Source organism: Anser anser, assembly GCF_964211835.1.
Source record: "Anser anser genome assembly, chromosome: 28".
In the NCBI taxonomy this organism is placed as follows: Eukaryota; Metazoa; Chordata; class Aves; order Anseriformes; family Anatidae; genus Anser; species Anser anser.
Window position 1 is genome coordinate 2154880 of NC_139749.1, and position 12998 is coordinate 2167877.

Consider the following 12998-nt stretch of genomic DNA (forward strand, 5'->3'; position numbering starts at 1 on the left):
CTTCCTTTCTTCTTTTGTGGTAGATGCAGCTGGTGTCCTATGTCCCAGGTGCACAGGAGATTTTCTCCTCTTGCACATCAGTAGTCTGAGTGCAGCAGAGGCCCAATGGTCCTCATCAGGCTCACCTGGGGCCTCGCACCACACCCTCTTCCCATTGACCCCAGGGCTCTGTCAAGCTCTGTCCTGAGCCTTTGGCCTCCCTTTCAGCTCTGGGTCATCAGTGTGGGTTGCCTGGTCTGTTGCAGATTTGTTTACCACAGAATCACAGAATTGTAGAGGTTGGAAGGGACCTCAAGAGATCATCGGGTCCAACCCTCCTGCCAAAGCAGGTTCCCTAGAGGAGGTTACCCAGGTAGGTGTCCAGATGGGCCTTGAATATCTCCAGAGAAGGAGACTCCACAACCTCCCTGGGCAGCCTGTTCTAGTGCTCCGTCACCCTTACCTTGAAGGAGTTCTTTCACATGTTGGCGTGGAACTTTCTGTGGAATTTATGCCTGCCCCTGGGTCCCCTTGGTGGGCTCAAAGTTGCCCAGTGGTTTCCCAGCTTTCCCTTGGGTCTGCCTGTTGTTTTTTGTTTGTTTGTTTGTTTTGTTTTGTTTTTTTCCCTGGGCTGGTCAGCAGTCCTTGGGCCCTGTGTTGACCCTGGTTGCTGTCACTGGACCTGACCCTGAAGTGTGGACTGGCTTGTCATCAGTCCTGTGTTACCACCATGAATCTGACCATTGAGCTGGACTCCTGGCTGAATCTGCCTTCCATCTCCTCATCTTACTTGCTCAGGTGCTGTGCAACGAGAGCCATTGCTGGTGTAGCTGCTGCCCTGCTGGCTGTATGGCCTTGCTTGGCTCCTGGCTCCCATTTTGTAGGCAGCAGGTGGCTCCTACTGAGCTGTGACAGCACTCTTTGGGATAGATGTTCACTGTCATCATCAGGGTAGTACTGTGCGCCTTCAAACCCTTCCTCATCTTCCTAAATGAGGAATTTGGTTGGGCCTCTGTGATTAGAGAGTTGCCTGTGTCTGGTGGAGTCCCAGCCTCATTGGGAAGGCATTTTGTCCACCCCGTGGGATAAGGGCCTGGCTGAGGGGCCTGAGCTCTGTATGCTGATTATCCCAAGCTGGGCGGTTGTTCCCCCAGGAACTGTGCTGCTGAAGGAAAGTGCAGGGTATGTCTTGGTGTTGCCCCTTGGCACACGTCCCCAGGGACGTCCTGATAGCTGCTGCTGCCCAGGCTGCCCTCGATGGCACTCCCAGACCTCCCTTGTTTCTGGGCAGAGTTCTGTGTTGCATGGAAATATGGTCACATTTTTGCTGGTGTGCACTGTTCTGTCAGTATGTGGGGTCAAAGCAGAATCTGAGGCGTGGAGATGAGGAAGGAGGAAAGCAGCTCTATTTGTTGTCCAGTATGGGCCTTTGTCTGCAGGAGACATCCCGGTTTAACAGGAGTGGGCAGCAGGAGTGTGTGTTAGAGAGAGAGCCATGTCCCTGTTTCTGAAAGAGGCCTGCTGTGGTGACAGGGGACCTCTAGTTGTTGGGGGCAGAGGGGAGAGGAAAACCAGCCAAGCTTTTGTCTCCTGAGAGCAATGCTTGGTCCCACAGAAGGGCTGAGGCCTGATGGCAGAGCTGCCATGCTTGGAAATCTGTTGCCTAAGGCAGCCTGAGCAGGTTGATAGGTAAAGCAAAGGCTGTGTCTGCTCTTTGCTGATGAGTCTGGCTGGCAGTCTGACCTTTAAGGGTGGGTTTGCAAGGAAATGAGTACCCATGCATTTAGGACAAAGCCTGAAGGAAACTGCAGGAGGGTGAGAGGCTGGCACCACTTGACAATTTGGCCATCTCCTTCTTTTTGCCTTCATCTTCTTCCTGTGCTTTTGTGTCACTTCCCCAGAAGCATTTTGGCCTGTAATCCTGTCACTTGAAAGGAGCCTGTGTGATGGAATGGGCATGTCCTGAACAGGAAAATGAAAAGGGGTCACTGCAGGGAACATAAGACACCCATTTCTTTAATTGTGGTGTTTTGCATACTTGACGGTCTTGTTGGTAAACACATTACAAGTGCAAATGGCGCCTCTGGGCCTGGGGCAGTCTGGACTGGTATAAAAGCCTGTCCAACAGCAGGCTCCCTCATCCACTTCTCTTGCCTTCTCCTCCTTGGTGAACAAGGTGAGCTGCAAGGACCTTCTCCTCACTCCCCTCTTTCTCTTCTTCTCCCCTTGGCCTTCTGGCCTTGACCGAGTCTTTGCCTCTGTGCATGTTTGGTGTGGGCCTTGCCCCTTGACGCTGTTCCCTCCATTGCTGTTCTGCTTTCCACTGCAGGGGGAGGTGGGAGAAGATCTTGGACTCTCTTTGCAGAGAAGCTTTGGGACCGAGCCCCCAAACCTCTCTCTGTCCTCATGCACCCTCTCGCTGCTCCCCAGACTATGCCTTCTGTCTTGGCCAGCAGGCTGTCAGGCTGCTGCTGACACGCTGCTTGTACTTTCCCTGCCCTCTCTCCTAGGTGTGCCTCCACCCCGCGGCCATGTCCTGCTACGATCTGTGCCGTCCCTGTGGCCCAACCCCGCTTGCCAACAGCTGCAACGAGCCCTGTGTCCGGCAGTGCCAGGACTCCCGTGTGGTGATCCAGCCCTCTCCCGTGGTGGTGACCCTGCCCGGCCCCATCCTCAGCTCCTTCCCCCAAAACACCGCTGTGGGATCTTCAGCATCTGCTGCTGTTGGCAGCATCCTGAGTGAGGAGGGAGTGCCCATCTCCTCCGGAGGCTTTGGCCTCTCTGGCTTTGGTGGCCGCTACAGTGGCAGAAGGTGCCTGCCCTGCTAAAGCCCAGGTGGACGTCCAGTGAGCGCATCGACCAGGAAGCCTGAAGCCAAGCGCCGGACTGAGGACGGAGCTGCTGGCCAGGGTTTCCAGATGGGCTGAGCACCCTCGTGGCCTCCTGCAGAGCAGAGAGGGAAGCCATGGTGCCAGCCTGTGCTGTCTGGAAACATGGCAAAATACCTTAATCTTTAAATATCTGCTTCTGATTACTTCTGTTGCATTTTAACTTTGCTTTGTGTAATCCTCTCTTTATGAATAAGTTGAGGGTACTTAATGCCTGAGTAAGGAAAAGCAGTGTCTTCTTTGTCTCTGTTTCAGTTTTAATGGCTTAAATGGCTTCCTTCCTTTACATAAATATGTACTTTGCTTTTGCATTGTGGAATGTTTGCGTTTCTCATTAAACTGATTCTGCATCTTAATTTGAATTTCATTGTTTTTTGTTCTCTATTTCCACCCTTTTGGCTGGAGTATATCATTATATGGTAAAATCTATGCATTTATTAAACCATACCTTCACAGTTGAATTTCAGAAATGAATAGTCAGCAATAATCAACGCGAAGTTTCTTCACTATTTACACCGTTCTTGAAGCATTCAACAGGTTTTCTTGCTAGCTTTTTCCATTTTTTTCCACATCCATGTGGAATGTTACTATTGCGAACTTTCACGTTGGTAGCTTTCTCATCTTGTCTCTTAGTTTTCTTTGAAACTCTGAAAATTGGAAAGTGCGGAGTAGCTTGTCAGAACTTATATTTGTCTGGGTTTTTGTTTGGTTGGTTGTTTTTTATTTTTTTTAGCATGAATGCTACTAACCTCTGAAGATCTAACCACGATAGGCTTTGAGTCAAACTTGTGATCTTGACTCAAAGCCTCAGGACTGAAATGATTGTTCACAACTCCTAAGAATAAGAAGACTCTGAGTGATTAATCATTAATACATTTTTATGGTCAACTTCCACGTTCTCTCTTTCAAGCCTTCAACAAAGTAGATCTTATTCCTTAGCTAATCTGTACAAGAACTCTAATCCACACACAAAAAATTATGTGGGTGAACTAGTTAAATGGCTGTGTTTGCCTTAACAGATTTTAATCCTGCTTCCAGCGAAGACTTTTCTCAAAGAATATTGAAACCCTGCGCTTTGTGTGCTACTGAGGGTTATCAAAAAATAGTAACGAATGCTTGTTTTATCTAGGCACAAAACCATCTAGAAATGCATCTGAGCTCTTAATTGTGTCATTACCTCATTAGCTCCAGTGGCAGAGCAGTGTGGGGTCCAGTATGACACAGAACAGGAAAGTAGTAAGAGTAGCATCTAATTTCTGATGACTCTAAAGCTTGTGCATAGCTTTCTCTTTAGGAGCACAAAAGCTTCTATTTGAAAATGGAATTGTCGTAGTGCTGAAGTAAAAACAGTGAAAGAACCAGGTTGAAGTCAGCAGACGTTCAGGTTCAAAGCTGGAACTAGCCCAATATCCAAACGGTGGGGGTAAAAAGGCAGATGTATTCTTTTCAAATGTCTTACGCTTATGTTTCTCTTCTCTTCTCTTCTCTTCTCTTCTCTTCTCTTCTCTTCTCTTCTCTTCTCTTCTCTTCTCTTCTCTTCTCTTCTCTTCTCTTCTCTTCTCTTCTCTTCTCTTCTCTTCTCTTCTCTTCTCTTCTCTTCTCTTCTCTTCTCTTCTCTTCTCTAAGAACTGCTTTCTTGCGAAGTTGCAAAATTAGGAAAAGAATATTTAGTTTAGAGATAAGATGGCTTATGGCCTTTTTTAGACTGTGGCTTGAGGCAGCAAAGTATAAAAGATGAAAAGTCAATAGATGTTAGACTGAATAGAGCTTCTGCTGAAAAAAATCACTTCCCTGAGTGTATTTAAAAAAAATAAAAGAACAAATGTATACCTGAGTATATGGTGTCCTATCAACAGAACTGGTATGACTGAGGTAATTAGTTATTCACCCAGATCTGTGGGGAATCACTGATAACACCGTTATACATCAAAAAATGTCTTTCTGTTTGGTGGAAGGTAGGTGTCTTTCTATGATGCAAATAGACACATACAGAGTATAGAAATGTGTTTCAGAAGAAGGAACTGCCTAGCTTAGTGGCCTGTCTCTGACAACAGCATATGCTGAAAAGTGTGTTTTGTGGTTCTTCTTGTGAATGAAATAGACTGGAGATCTAGCCTCTTCCATAAGTATTTAAGTCTTTGCCTTGCAATACTTGTCGATTAAAAAAAAAAAAAATCTCCTAGAACTAACCATCTTCAGATAATATGGCAACAAGGAATGTTTGTGCAGAGTGTTGAAGCCTTTAGTAAAAGTAAATGTGGTATTAGAAACTTCCTGAAGAATGTGAATGTCTGTTTAAAAGCAATGTCCTCTTTGCATGTTGAGATTGGAGAAATGGATACAATAACTATGATTACAACTTTTTACAAATTTCTCAGACTATTTGAGACTACTGAAGCATCTTTTTTTCTCTTTTTCTTTTTTTTTTTCTTTTTTGCGTGACTTAGTTCTCACATACTTTTTTTTTTTTTTCAGGCGGAACCTTTTTTTGATAATGAAATTGTTCTGCTTTTAGTTTTCTAGTCTAGGTTCCTTCTGGCATTGCATGAGAAGCATACTCTATCCATTTAAAATTCTTTCATCTTCACAATTTATGGGTTCAATTAATTTCTGGTACTTCTATACTGACTCCATTAATGTCAGTACGAAATGAGTCAAAGCCCAGTCTAATAAAGCATTCTTTTCAGATCCTCAGCAATTTGTTACTTTACAGGTGTCTTGGAAGTACAATCTAAGATCACATTCAAGACATTTATTAAAGCTCTTTGTGTGCAATTCCCTGCCTGACCTAGTTAAGAGCAATTGTCATTTAACTTGTTCATCATTCTTAAAATTTCCAAGAAAGGCTCCAAGCCTCCTGGATGAGTTCTTTGAGCCAACCAGTGCAGTCTGAAGTCAGGCCACCATCAGAAGACAGTTCACAAGTCTTCTTGAAAACATTGCTGTGATCTTTCATAAGTTTGTTTTTAAAGTGAGTTATTATATCAAATAGAAGCTCTTGTGTTAAAAGAAGGAAGAAGAACAGAAGTGCTGAAAACAGTATTTATGAATATTGTTACACGTTTTACAGGAAAATTAATTCTCCGAGTTGCCAATAAGAACCTGCTGCAACAGAGAACTAAAAGAACTTTAAAAAATGTAGGTGCCACATATATGTTTATGGATTGATATCGTTTAGGTCTGGAAAGGCAGGGAAATATTTAAGAGTGTAGGTGGATCACTATAAATTATATTACTGAAATATGAAGAGTGGTTCAAAATTGCTAAAACATTGATTGTTCTTTAAATAATAGTTCAGAGCTGTTTTTCATAGAGTCCATTAAAATACAGATGGATCCCTTTTGTGAAGCTAGGTGGCAAAAGATGATCCGGGCTGACAGATTTTGAAGACATCCCATTAGGTGGATTATAAAGGTGATCAAACCCCATTATATATCATGAGCAGTTTGATAATTCCATGAATATGCACATTGTTAATGAAAGTTGTGAAGAAAAATGCAAACATAATAAAATTTTGCATATGTATTCCACTTGTGTAATGAATTTACATCAGTCTGGAGTGCCATCAGTGCTATACTGAAGTCTGTAGCAAGGGGAATAAATATGATTGCAAATGGCTAATTTTTGTGTTTCCTGCCCCCCCCCCCCCAATAACTTCACAGTTAAAGTCATGTGAGGAGAAGAGGATAATATCTCAAAATAAAAATAGTTTAAAATTCATATGTCCTCAAGATGACTTGTGAAATGCTCTTCATATTTGTTGTCTGAGAAGATACAGAGGGGAGTTATAGGTTTGCTTCATAGAATAACTAAGACATCAAGTTCAGAACGAGTCTGCAAATGTTCCCAGGTGATAGCAGCTGCACCTCAAACTATGACACCAAAGTGTGTGATACTGAACTAGATGAGACCATTCCTAACCTTTGTGTCTTGTCCATGGTGAAGAAGCAAAATCCTGTACAGATTTGAATCTGTACTGAAAAATACGAATTACCCTAATTCACACCAGAAACACTTTCTGCTGCCGTATTTCATCATGCTGTTTCATATAACAGTATTTTTGTCTGAATTTCACAATGGGTTCTGGTTCTTTCTCATTGGATTTGGTGGGATTTTGTTTCATGTGTGCATATGGTTGTGGGTTTTTTTGCAGGGCCTTGAGAAAACACAAAAGTTCAGTCTAGATTTTTCTTATGCTTGGCTGGAGTCAGAGCTTTGCAACCATTGGTAGAGCACAGAATTTGTTAAGGACTGACACTCATATTCTTAATAAAAGAAAAAAATGGATGATAAGTTATGTATTCCATAAATTTTCCTTAATCTTTATCTTGATGACTGAAGTGTGTTGAATGTACAACACATACATTCTGTTGTGACTGAAAGGTGGCACTGGAATAAATTCGGCCCATAATACCATAAGATGAGAGAAACTTGTATGGCAGAATATTCATGTCAGATGATAAGGAAATGAAAACAATAATAAACAGTAAGGAAAAGGCATTTAATCGGTTGGAAGCATTTTGCATTCAGGGCATACTTGTTGGTAAATAATTTCATGCACAAAGGATGTCTGCAGTCCCCAGGCCATCCAAGACAGTATAAAAGCTAGCTCTACTCAAGGTCCTTCCTACCACTTCTTACCTTTTTCTCTTTCATGAACAAGGTTAGTTGAAATCTACTTCTCTTTCTATTTTCTGAATTCTTCCTTTCCTAACAATTTGATTACTGTACTTCTTCCTCCATAGTATTCTGCTAGCTGCTGGTTTGGGGGAAGTGGGTGGGTGGGGGGCGGTGGGGGGTGCTTTTTTTGTTAGGGAAGTATTTTTTCAATATTTGAGTTGCAGGGATTTCTAGAGGCCAGGCTTGGCTATATAGATCTTTGAAATGCTGATATATTTTTATTCAAATGTGTGCTTTCAGGTATGCTAAGTGACTTGGAAAATCCCAATACTAATAATATTAGAGATTAACAAACTGAATGGTTAGAATACAGAGATCTATATGCCCAGGAGAAAAAGCATATTTTATATCTTTAAGGGTCTGTTTTATCACCTGCAATGCTTGAAATTTCATCTGGGTTGACATGAAGAGAAAATAACAGTGTTTGTAAGGGATAAATTTATCTTCAGAAATGTTCAGAAAAATCTGGTTCTGTGCTGTTTATGTTGTAGGATGCTTCTCCAGTGTTTCCATTTTTGTTATGACAAATCTACTCCTGGGCACAGTGGGAAGTAGGAGGGTAAAAGGAACCATATTCTCAAGGAAGCAGCTGGAGAGGAAGAAGATTAGGAAGGTTTAAAGCAGAGGTTTGTGGGTCTTAAAAATCAGTTACATTGAACCACAAGCTTTTGATATCTAAATACTACATTCTAAATGAGGAAAAAAAGAAGCTGCATACTGAGATTAGAAGCATTCACACTGGGTTTAACAAGGGTATTGACTCTAATACTATAGTAATTAATATAGACTTTAATAGTGCAGATATCATCAAAATGTTCTGCTTGGTATCTTATAGCTGCCAGGTTTTTGAAATTGTAGATTGCAATGACATCTCCCTCAAGTTTAGGGAAATGGTTTCAGGGTCAGTGAGGATAAAGAAGAACAAAAATAGAGAACCGAGTACCCACAGGCTGAGATAGGCATAGGAGATAGTGAAATTTGTGTTTGTTGGAATGCTGGAACTGGTCACAGGGAGCATGCAGGGGCTGCATGGATTTCTCATGGATAGCATGTGTATGGACAAGTCATTTGGGACAAATTTCTAAACAGCTCAGCTTCAAGTATGCCAAATGGTACTGAAATTTGTACCTCTTCTTAGATGAAGTTGGCACCTGGAAATTCTTCATTCCATTTTCCATCTGTCTGATGAACTTTATCCATAAATGCATGGCTAGGAATTGTGGCTAGGAAATACTCATAATTACTACTTCTGCAATGCTTTTAATACTTAGGTTGGATCTCAGTAGTGTATTTCCAGACAGAAAATCAAAATACTAAAATATAAGTCATGAAACAAGTATGTATTCTTTTGTTCTGCTGCCATTTATTCCATTGGATCACCAAAAATTGATAAAGGACTTTTTCAGCCTCCATCTTCTTGTAGTATAGTTAAGAAGTGGTTTTACTTCTCCACTTGACTCTTGAAAGGTTACCTGGAAAGCTCCAGTGGTCCTGGTACCTGAGATGAGTAAACAGTAAACTGCAATATGACTCCTATGCTGCATTTGTTCTGATCCTGTATTTCAGACTTGCCTCCATCCTGCAGCCATGTCCTGCTATGAGCGGTGCCCTTCCACTCCCTGTGGCCCAACCCCGCTTGCCAACAGCTGCAACGAGCCCTGTGTCCGGCAGTGCCAGGACTCAACAGTGGTGATCCAGCCCTCTCCTGTGGTGGTTACCCTGCCTGGCCCCATCCTCAGCTCCTTCCCCCAGAACACCACTGTGGGATCCTCAGCATCTGCGGCTGTTGGGAGTGCACTCAATGCTGAGGGAGTCCCCATCTTCTCTGGTGGCAGCTCCTTGGGATTTGGGAGCTTTGGCTATGCAGGCCTGGGCAGCGGGTACAGCCGGCCCTACCGTCGCTACAACACCTACCGCAGCAGTTTCAGTGGGCCATGCTAAAGCATGAGGAGCGAGCGCGAAGAAATGACCAGAAACACTGAAGCACGACCCGATGCAGGAGAGAGCTCATGGCCATGGTTTTCAGATGTGGTGTTAGGCACCCACAACTCCACCTGAAGTGCATGGAGCTGTGGGAGTTAGTCATTCCCTAAAATGAGGCCCTTGTTCTGAATATGCTACTTTGTATTTCTAATCAAGTATGTAATTCTGCTACCCATTGCTGTATTTGATACTGCCTAGTGCTAAACATACTTTAAACAGTAGATGGGACTTGATTGTCAAGGTGTAGTCGTACACTGAAAGAAGAGCTCTCTGTGGGACACATCACCTTTCTTCCCTTATTAAAACCTGTTGCTCTGCAGTATTTTAATGCACTCTTTAGTATTATTAAAGTTTTATCATATTCCAAGTCTTCTGTTATTTTTATTCCCTATCCTACCTTACTTTGTAACTTTTTCTGGATGAAATTCATCACTGTGTAGATCATCAGTACCAGGCAGAGCCATGGTATGAATACTAGCAGAAACACCGATAAGAGGAAAAGAAGATATATTTAGAGGTTGAGATCAAGAACATATCTTATATTTCAGCTGAAATGCATATTGATTCCAGAGTGATTTATTGTAATACTTGATTTTCTGCATCTCTGTCAGGAAAGTTTTCTCAAGACAGGAAGTGTTTTATTATCTAACAATGACATACTGGGTAATGCATATCTAATCTAGCCTATAATTATGTTTGTTTTAAGGAATACTGTTGTGATTCACTCTCAATAACTCTGACCTAGAGCTGCAGGGTGCAAAGAACCATCAAATCACTGCTTGAATGCTTGGATTCATAAGGTCAAACACGAACAGCAGCACAAGTCCAAGGAAGGTATAGACATAGCTTTTTGTGAGAGACAGAGCAAAACCATTTGGTCTATTTGCTTGCTACTTACCACAGAAGTACTGTCTATTTTAGGGCTCCTAATAAAAGCCTGGCTGTCTTTAATGTCCTGTCTGTAGTGCTACAGAATTCCAACAGAAAGCACGTGGAATGAAGCATGCTAATAAATACAGGACACTGGTAGGCATCAAAACCTTAGGAGTTCTCTCAAGTAAATTATTAGTGCTGAAAGTAAGTACCTGAGATTAAAACCAGTATTGCACAGCCACTGAAGCTACTAAAGCAATAGATTTTTGGGAAAAAAATTGAAGGCGTTCTCATGTAGGGAAATGTTTGAGGCATTCAAATAATTCTAGTTATCAAACAAATTCTATTGCAGCTGGTTGAATGGTCCCCAAGACTTAAATTGTTCCAGGTAGTTAAATTGTTTTGTTTATAGTTTATGCACCAGTCTAGTCTCATCCTGGCATCAGATGAAAAGACTTCCTCAAAGCTTCTTTCATCTCAAAGACTTGTGGATCATTTCAATAAACACTTTGTACTGTTACATTCACACCTGTGAAGTCAACATAAAGATGATACAAATTTTAGTTCATGTAAATGATTTGTCAGTTCTGGCAATTTGGTAGTTCACCAGCCTAATGGGAGCACTCTGTCGTTACACAAAGTGTTTTAATTGAGTGCATGGAATGCGAAACGCCATCACTGATCCATACATGAGAGCTGTTCAGTCCTGGTTCACCAGTCTTAGCAGTCCCAAAAAGCAAGATCCAAAGACTCACAGCATTTTAGCTGAACTCTGCTAGGTGCCAATTAGACTAAACTGGCAGAATGTCAATTGAAGTATTTGCAGGCTGTTTCTAAGATATTATACACCCTCCAAGGAAAGGAGGGTATGTATTTTGTGTTACTAGAGGGAAGAATGAGGAAAAGGTAGCATTTTTTGCCTACCTAGTTTTAAGGATGAAAAGGAAAAAATTACCCAGGTGAGTGATTTCTTTCACTTACTCTAAGGAAAAGTTGTATGTGAGATAGAGATTTTGTGGAAAGAGAAGGACGTAGTAACTGTTGGAAAGGAGAGGAAAATTTTCCCCTGGAGAATCATTAAAATATTTAGAGTTATAGGAATTTACAGAAATTCCTTTCCTTTCCTTTCCTTTCCTTTCCTTTCCTTTCCTTTCCTTTCCTTTCCTTTCCTTTCCTTTCCTTTCCTTTCCTTTCCTTTCCTTTCCTTTCCTTTCCTTTCCTTTCCTTTCCTTTCCTTTCCTTTCCTTTCCTTTCCTTTCCTTTCCTTTCCTTTCCTTTCCTTTCCTTTCCTTTCCTTTCCTTCCCTTCCCTTCCCTTCCCTTCCCTTCCCTTCCCTTCCCTTCCCTTCCCTTCCCTTCCCTTCCCTTCCCTTCCCTTCCCTTCCCTTCCCTTCCCTTCCCTTCCCTTCCCTTCCCTTCCCTTCCCTTCCCTTCCCTTCCCTTCCCTTCCCTTCCCTTCCCTTCCCTTCCCTTCCCTTCCCTTCCCTTCCCTTCCCTTCCCTTCCCTTCCCTTCCCTTCCCTTCCCTTCCCTTCCCTTCCCTTCCCTTCCCTTCCCTTCCCTTCCCTTCCCTTCCCTTCCCTTCCCTTCCCTTCCCTTCCCTTCCCTTCCCTTCCCTTCCCTTCCCTTCCCTTCCCTTCCCTTCCCTTCCCTTCCCTTCCCTTCCCTTCCCTTCCCTTCCCTTCCCTTCCCTTCCCTTCCCTTCTTTCCCTTCTTTCCCTTCTTTCCCTCTTTCTTTCTTAACCAACTATGACATTTTTTAATAAAATAATTTGTTTCTGAAGGCGTGTACTTTGAGTTAGTTTGTGAAGTCCTTTGAATGATCTTGACTCACACACTTTGAAATTGGGTTATTAGCCAGGTGATGCGAGAGCTGAGATCTTGTCATGTACCTTGAAATTTAGGTAGCATGAAACTTTGCATATTTGAGCCATTAGTGAAAAGCTATTCTGCACTTTGAAGTCCTTTGCTCTTCTGAAGACCAAGACCAACCTATGTATAAAGATACTCCTCATTGAGAGTTAATTCACATCTCTTGCTGGAGGACTGTGACGCTAAGAGAAGAGACCTGATCCCTGCTCTTTGAATACTTTTCATCTGCGCAAATATTTCTGTCAGGCCACTGCAGGCTGCAGAGGTGAAACAAATCACGTAATGATAAATATAATAGAGAAATGCTGGGTGCAATTTCTACTGACGCTGTAGCTTAGTTCAGGCAGAGAACTGCCTTTAAGAACCAATAACTGCAAGCAGTCTTAATATCCATATTCCTATCTAATTTGATGTGAAAATTGATGTACATCTCTTTGACTTGCTGGGGTTTCATGTAGGAATAATGTTGATTCTTCAGATGAAAGACTGCAGAAATCAGATAAAAAGTTAGAGGCAGTTAATAAAGTCCCTAAAGTAATAAGATCATGTCATCACACTTTTTCATTAAAGTCTGTTTGTTCGACTTTCACGTGGAAAAAGAAGCTAAAAAATATAGTCCTGTGTGTATATTAGCTGTGTTTGTACAAACTGGGGAAAAAAAAGTATGGGTTAGCCTACAATAAAACACTCTAGAAAGTGTTTTATTGTCTCTGGTCAGCAATTCT

At 42.3% G+C, this 12998-nt stretch overlaps 2 protein-coding genes across 3 annotated transcripts; both read left to right on the forward strand.

Moving 5' to 3' along the window:
• The first annotated feature begins 206 nt into the window (after positions 1 to 206).
• LOC310887505 (feather keratin 1-like) lies at positions 207 to 3223 on the forward strand. Of its 2 annotated transcripts, none has more exons than XM_083813501.1 (2): positions 207 to 352; positions 2490 to 3223. In XM_083813501.1, the coding sequence occupies exon 2, from the start codon at positions 2511 to 2513 to the stop codon at positions 2805 to 2807; it is 297 nt and encodes a 98-aa protein (XP_083669627.1). In that variant the 5' UTR covers positions 207 to 352; positions 2490 to 2510; the 3' UTR covers positions 2808 to 3223. The 2 variants fall into 2 exon arrangements, with proteins under 2 accessions (XP_083669627.1, XP_083669626.1); XM_083813500.1 differs by lacking the exon at positions 207 to 352 and adding an exon at positions 2136 to 2155.
• A 4292-nt stretch (positions 3224 to 7515) lies between these two features.
• LOC310887487 (feather keratin 1-like) lies at positions 7516 to 9953 on the forward strand. The gene is made up of 2 exons (XM_083813474.1): positions 7516 to 7530; positions 9114 to 9953. The coding sequence occupies exons 1-2, from the start codon at positions 7522 to 7524 to the stop codon at positions 9486 to 9488; spliced, it is 384 nt and encodes a 127-aa protein (XP_083669600.1). The 5' UTR covers positions 7516 to 7521; the 3' UTR covers positions 9489 to 9953.
• Positions 9954 to 12998: the final 3045 nt, after the last annotated feature.

What these genes read in the sequence shown, in the direction of transcription:
- LOC310887505 (XM_083813501.1), top strand. Translation starts at nt 2,511, where the DNA reads ATGTCCTGCTACGATCTGTGCCGTCCCTGTGGCCCAACCCCGCTTGCC.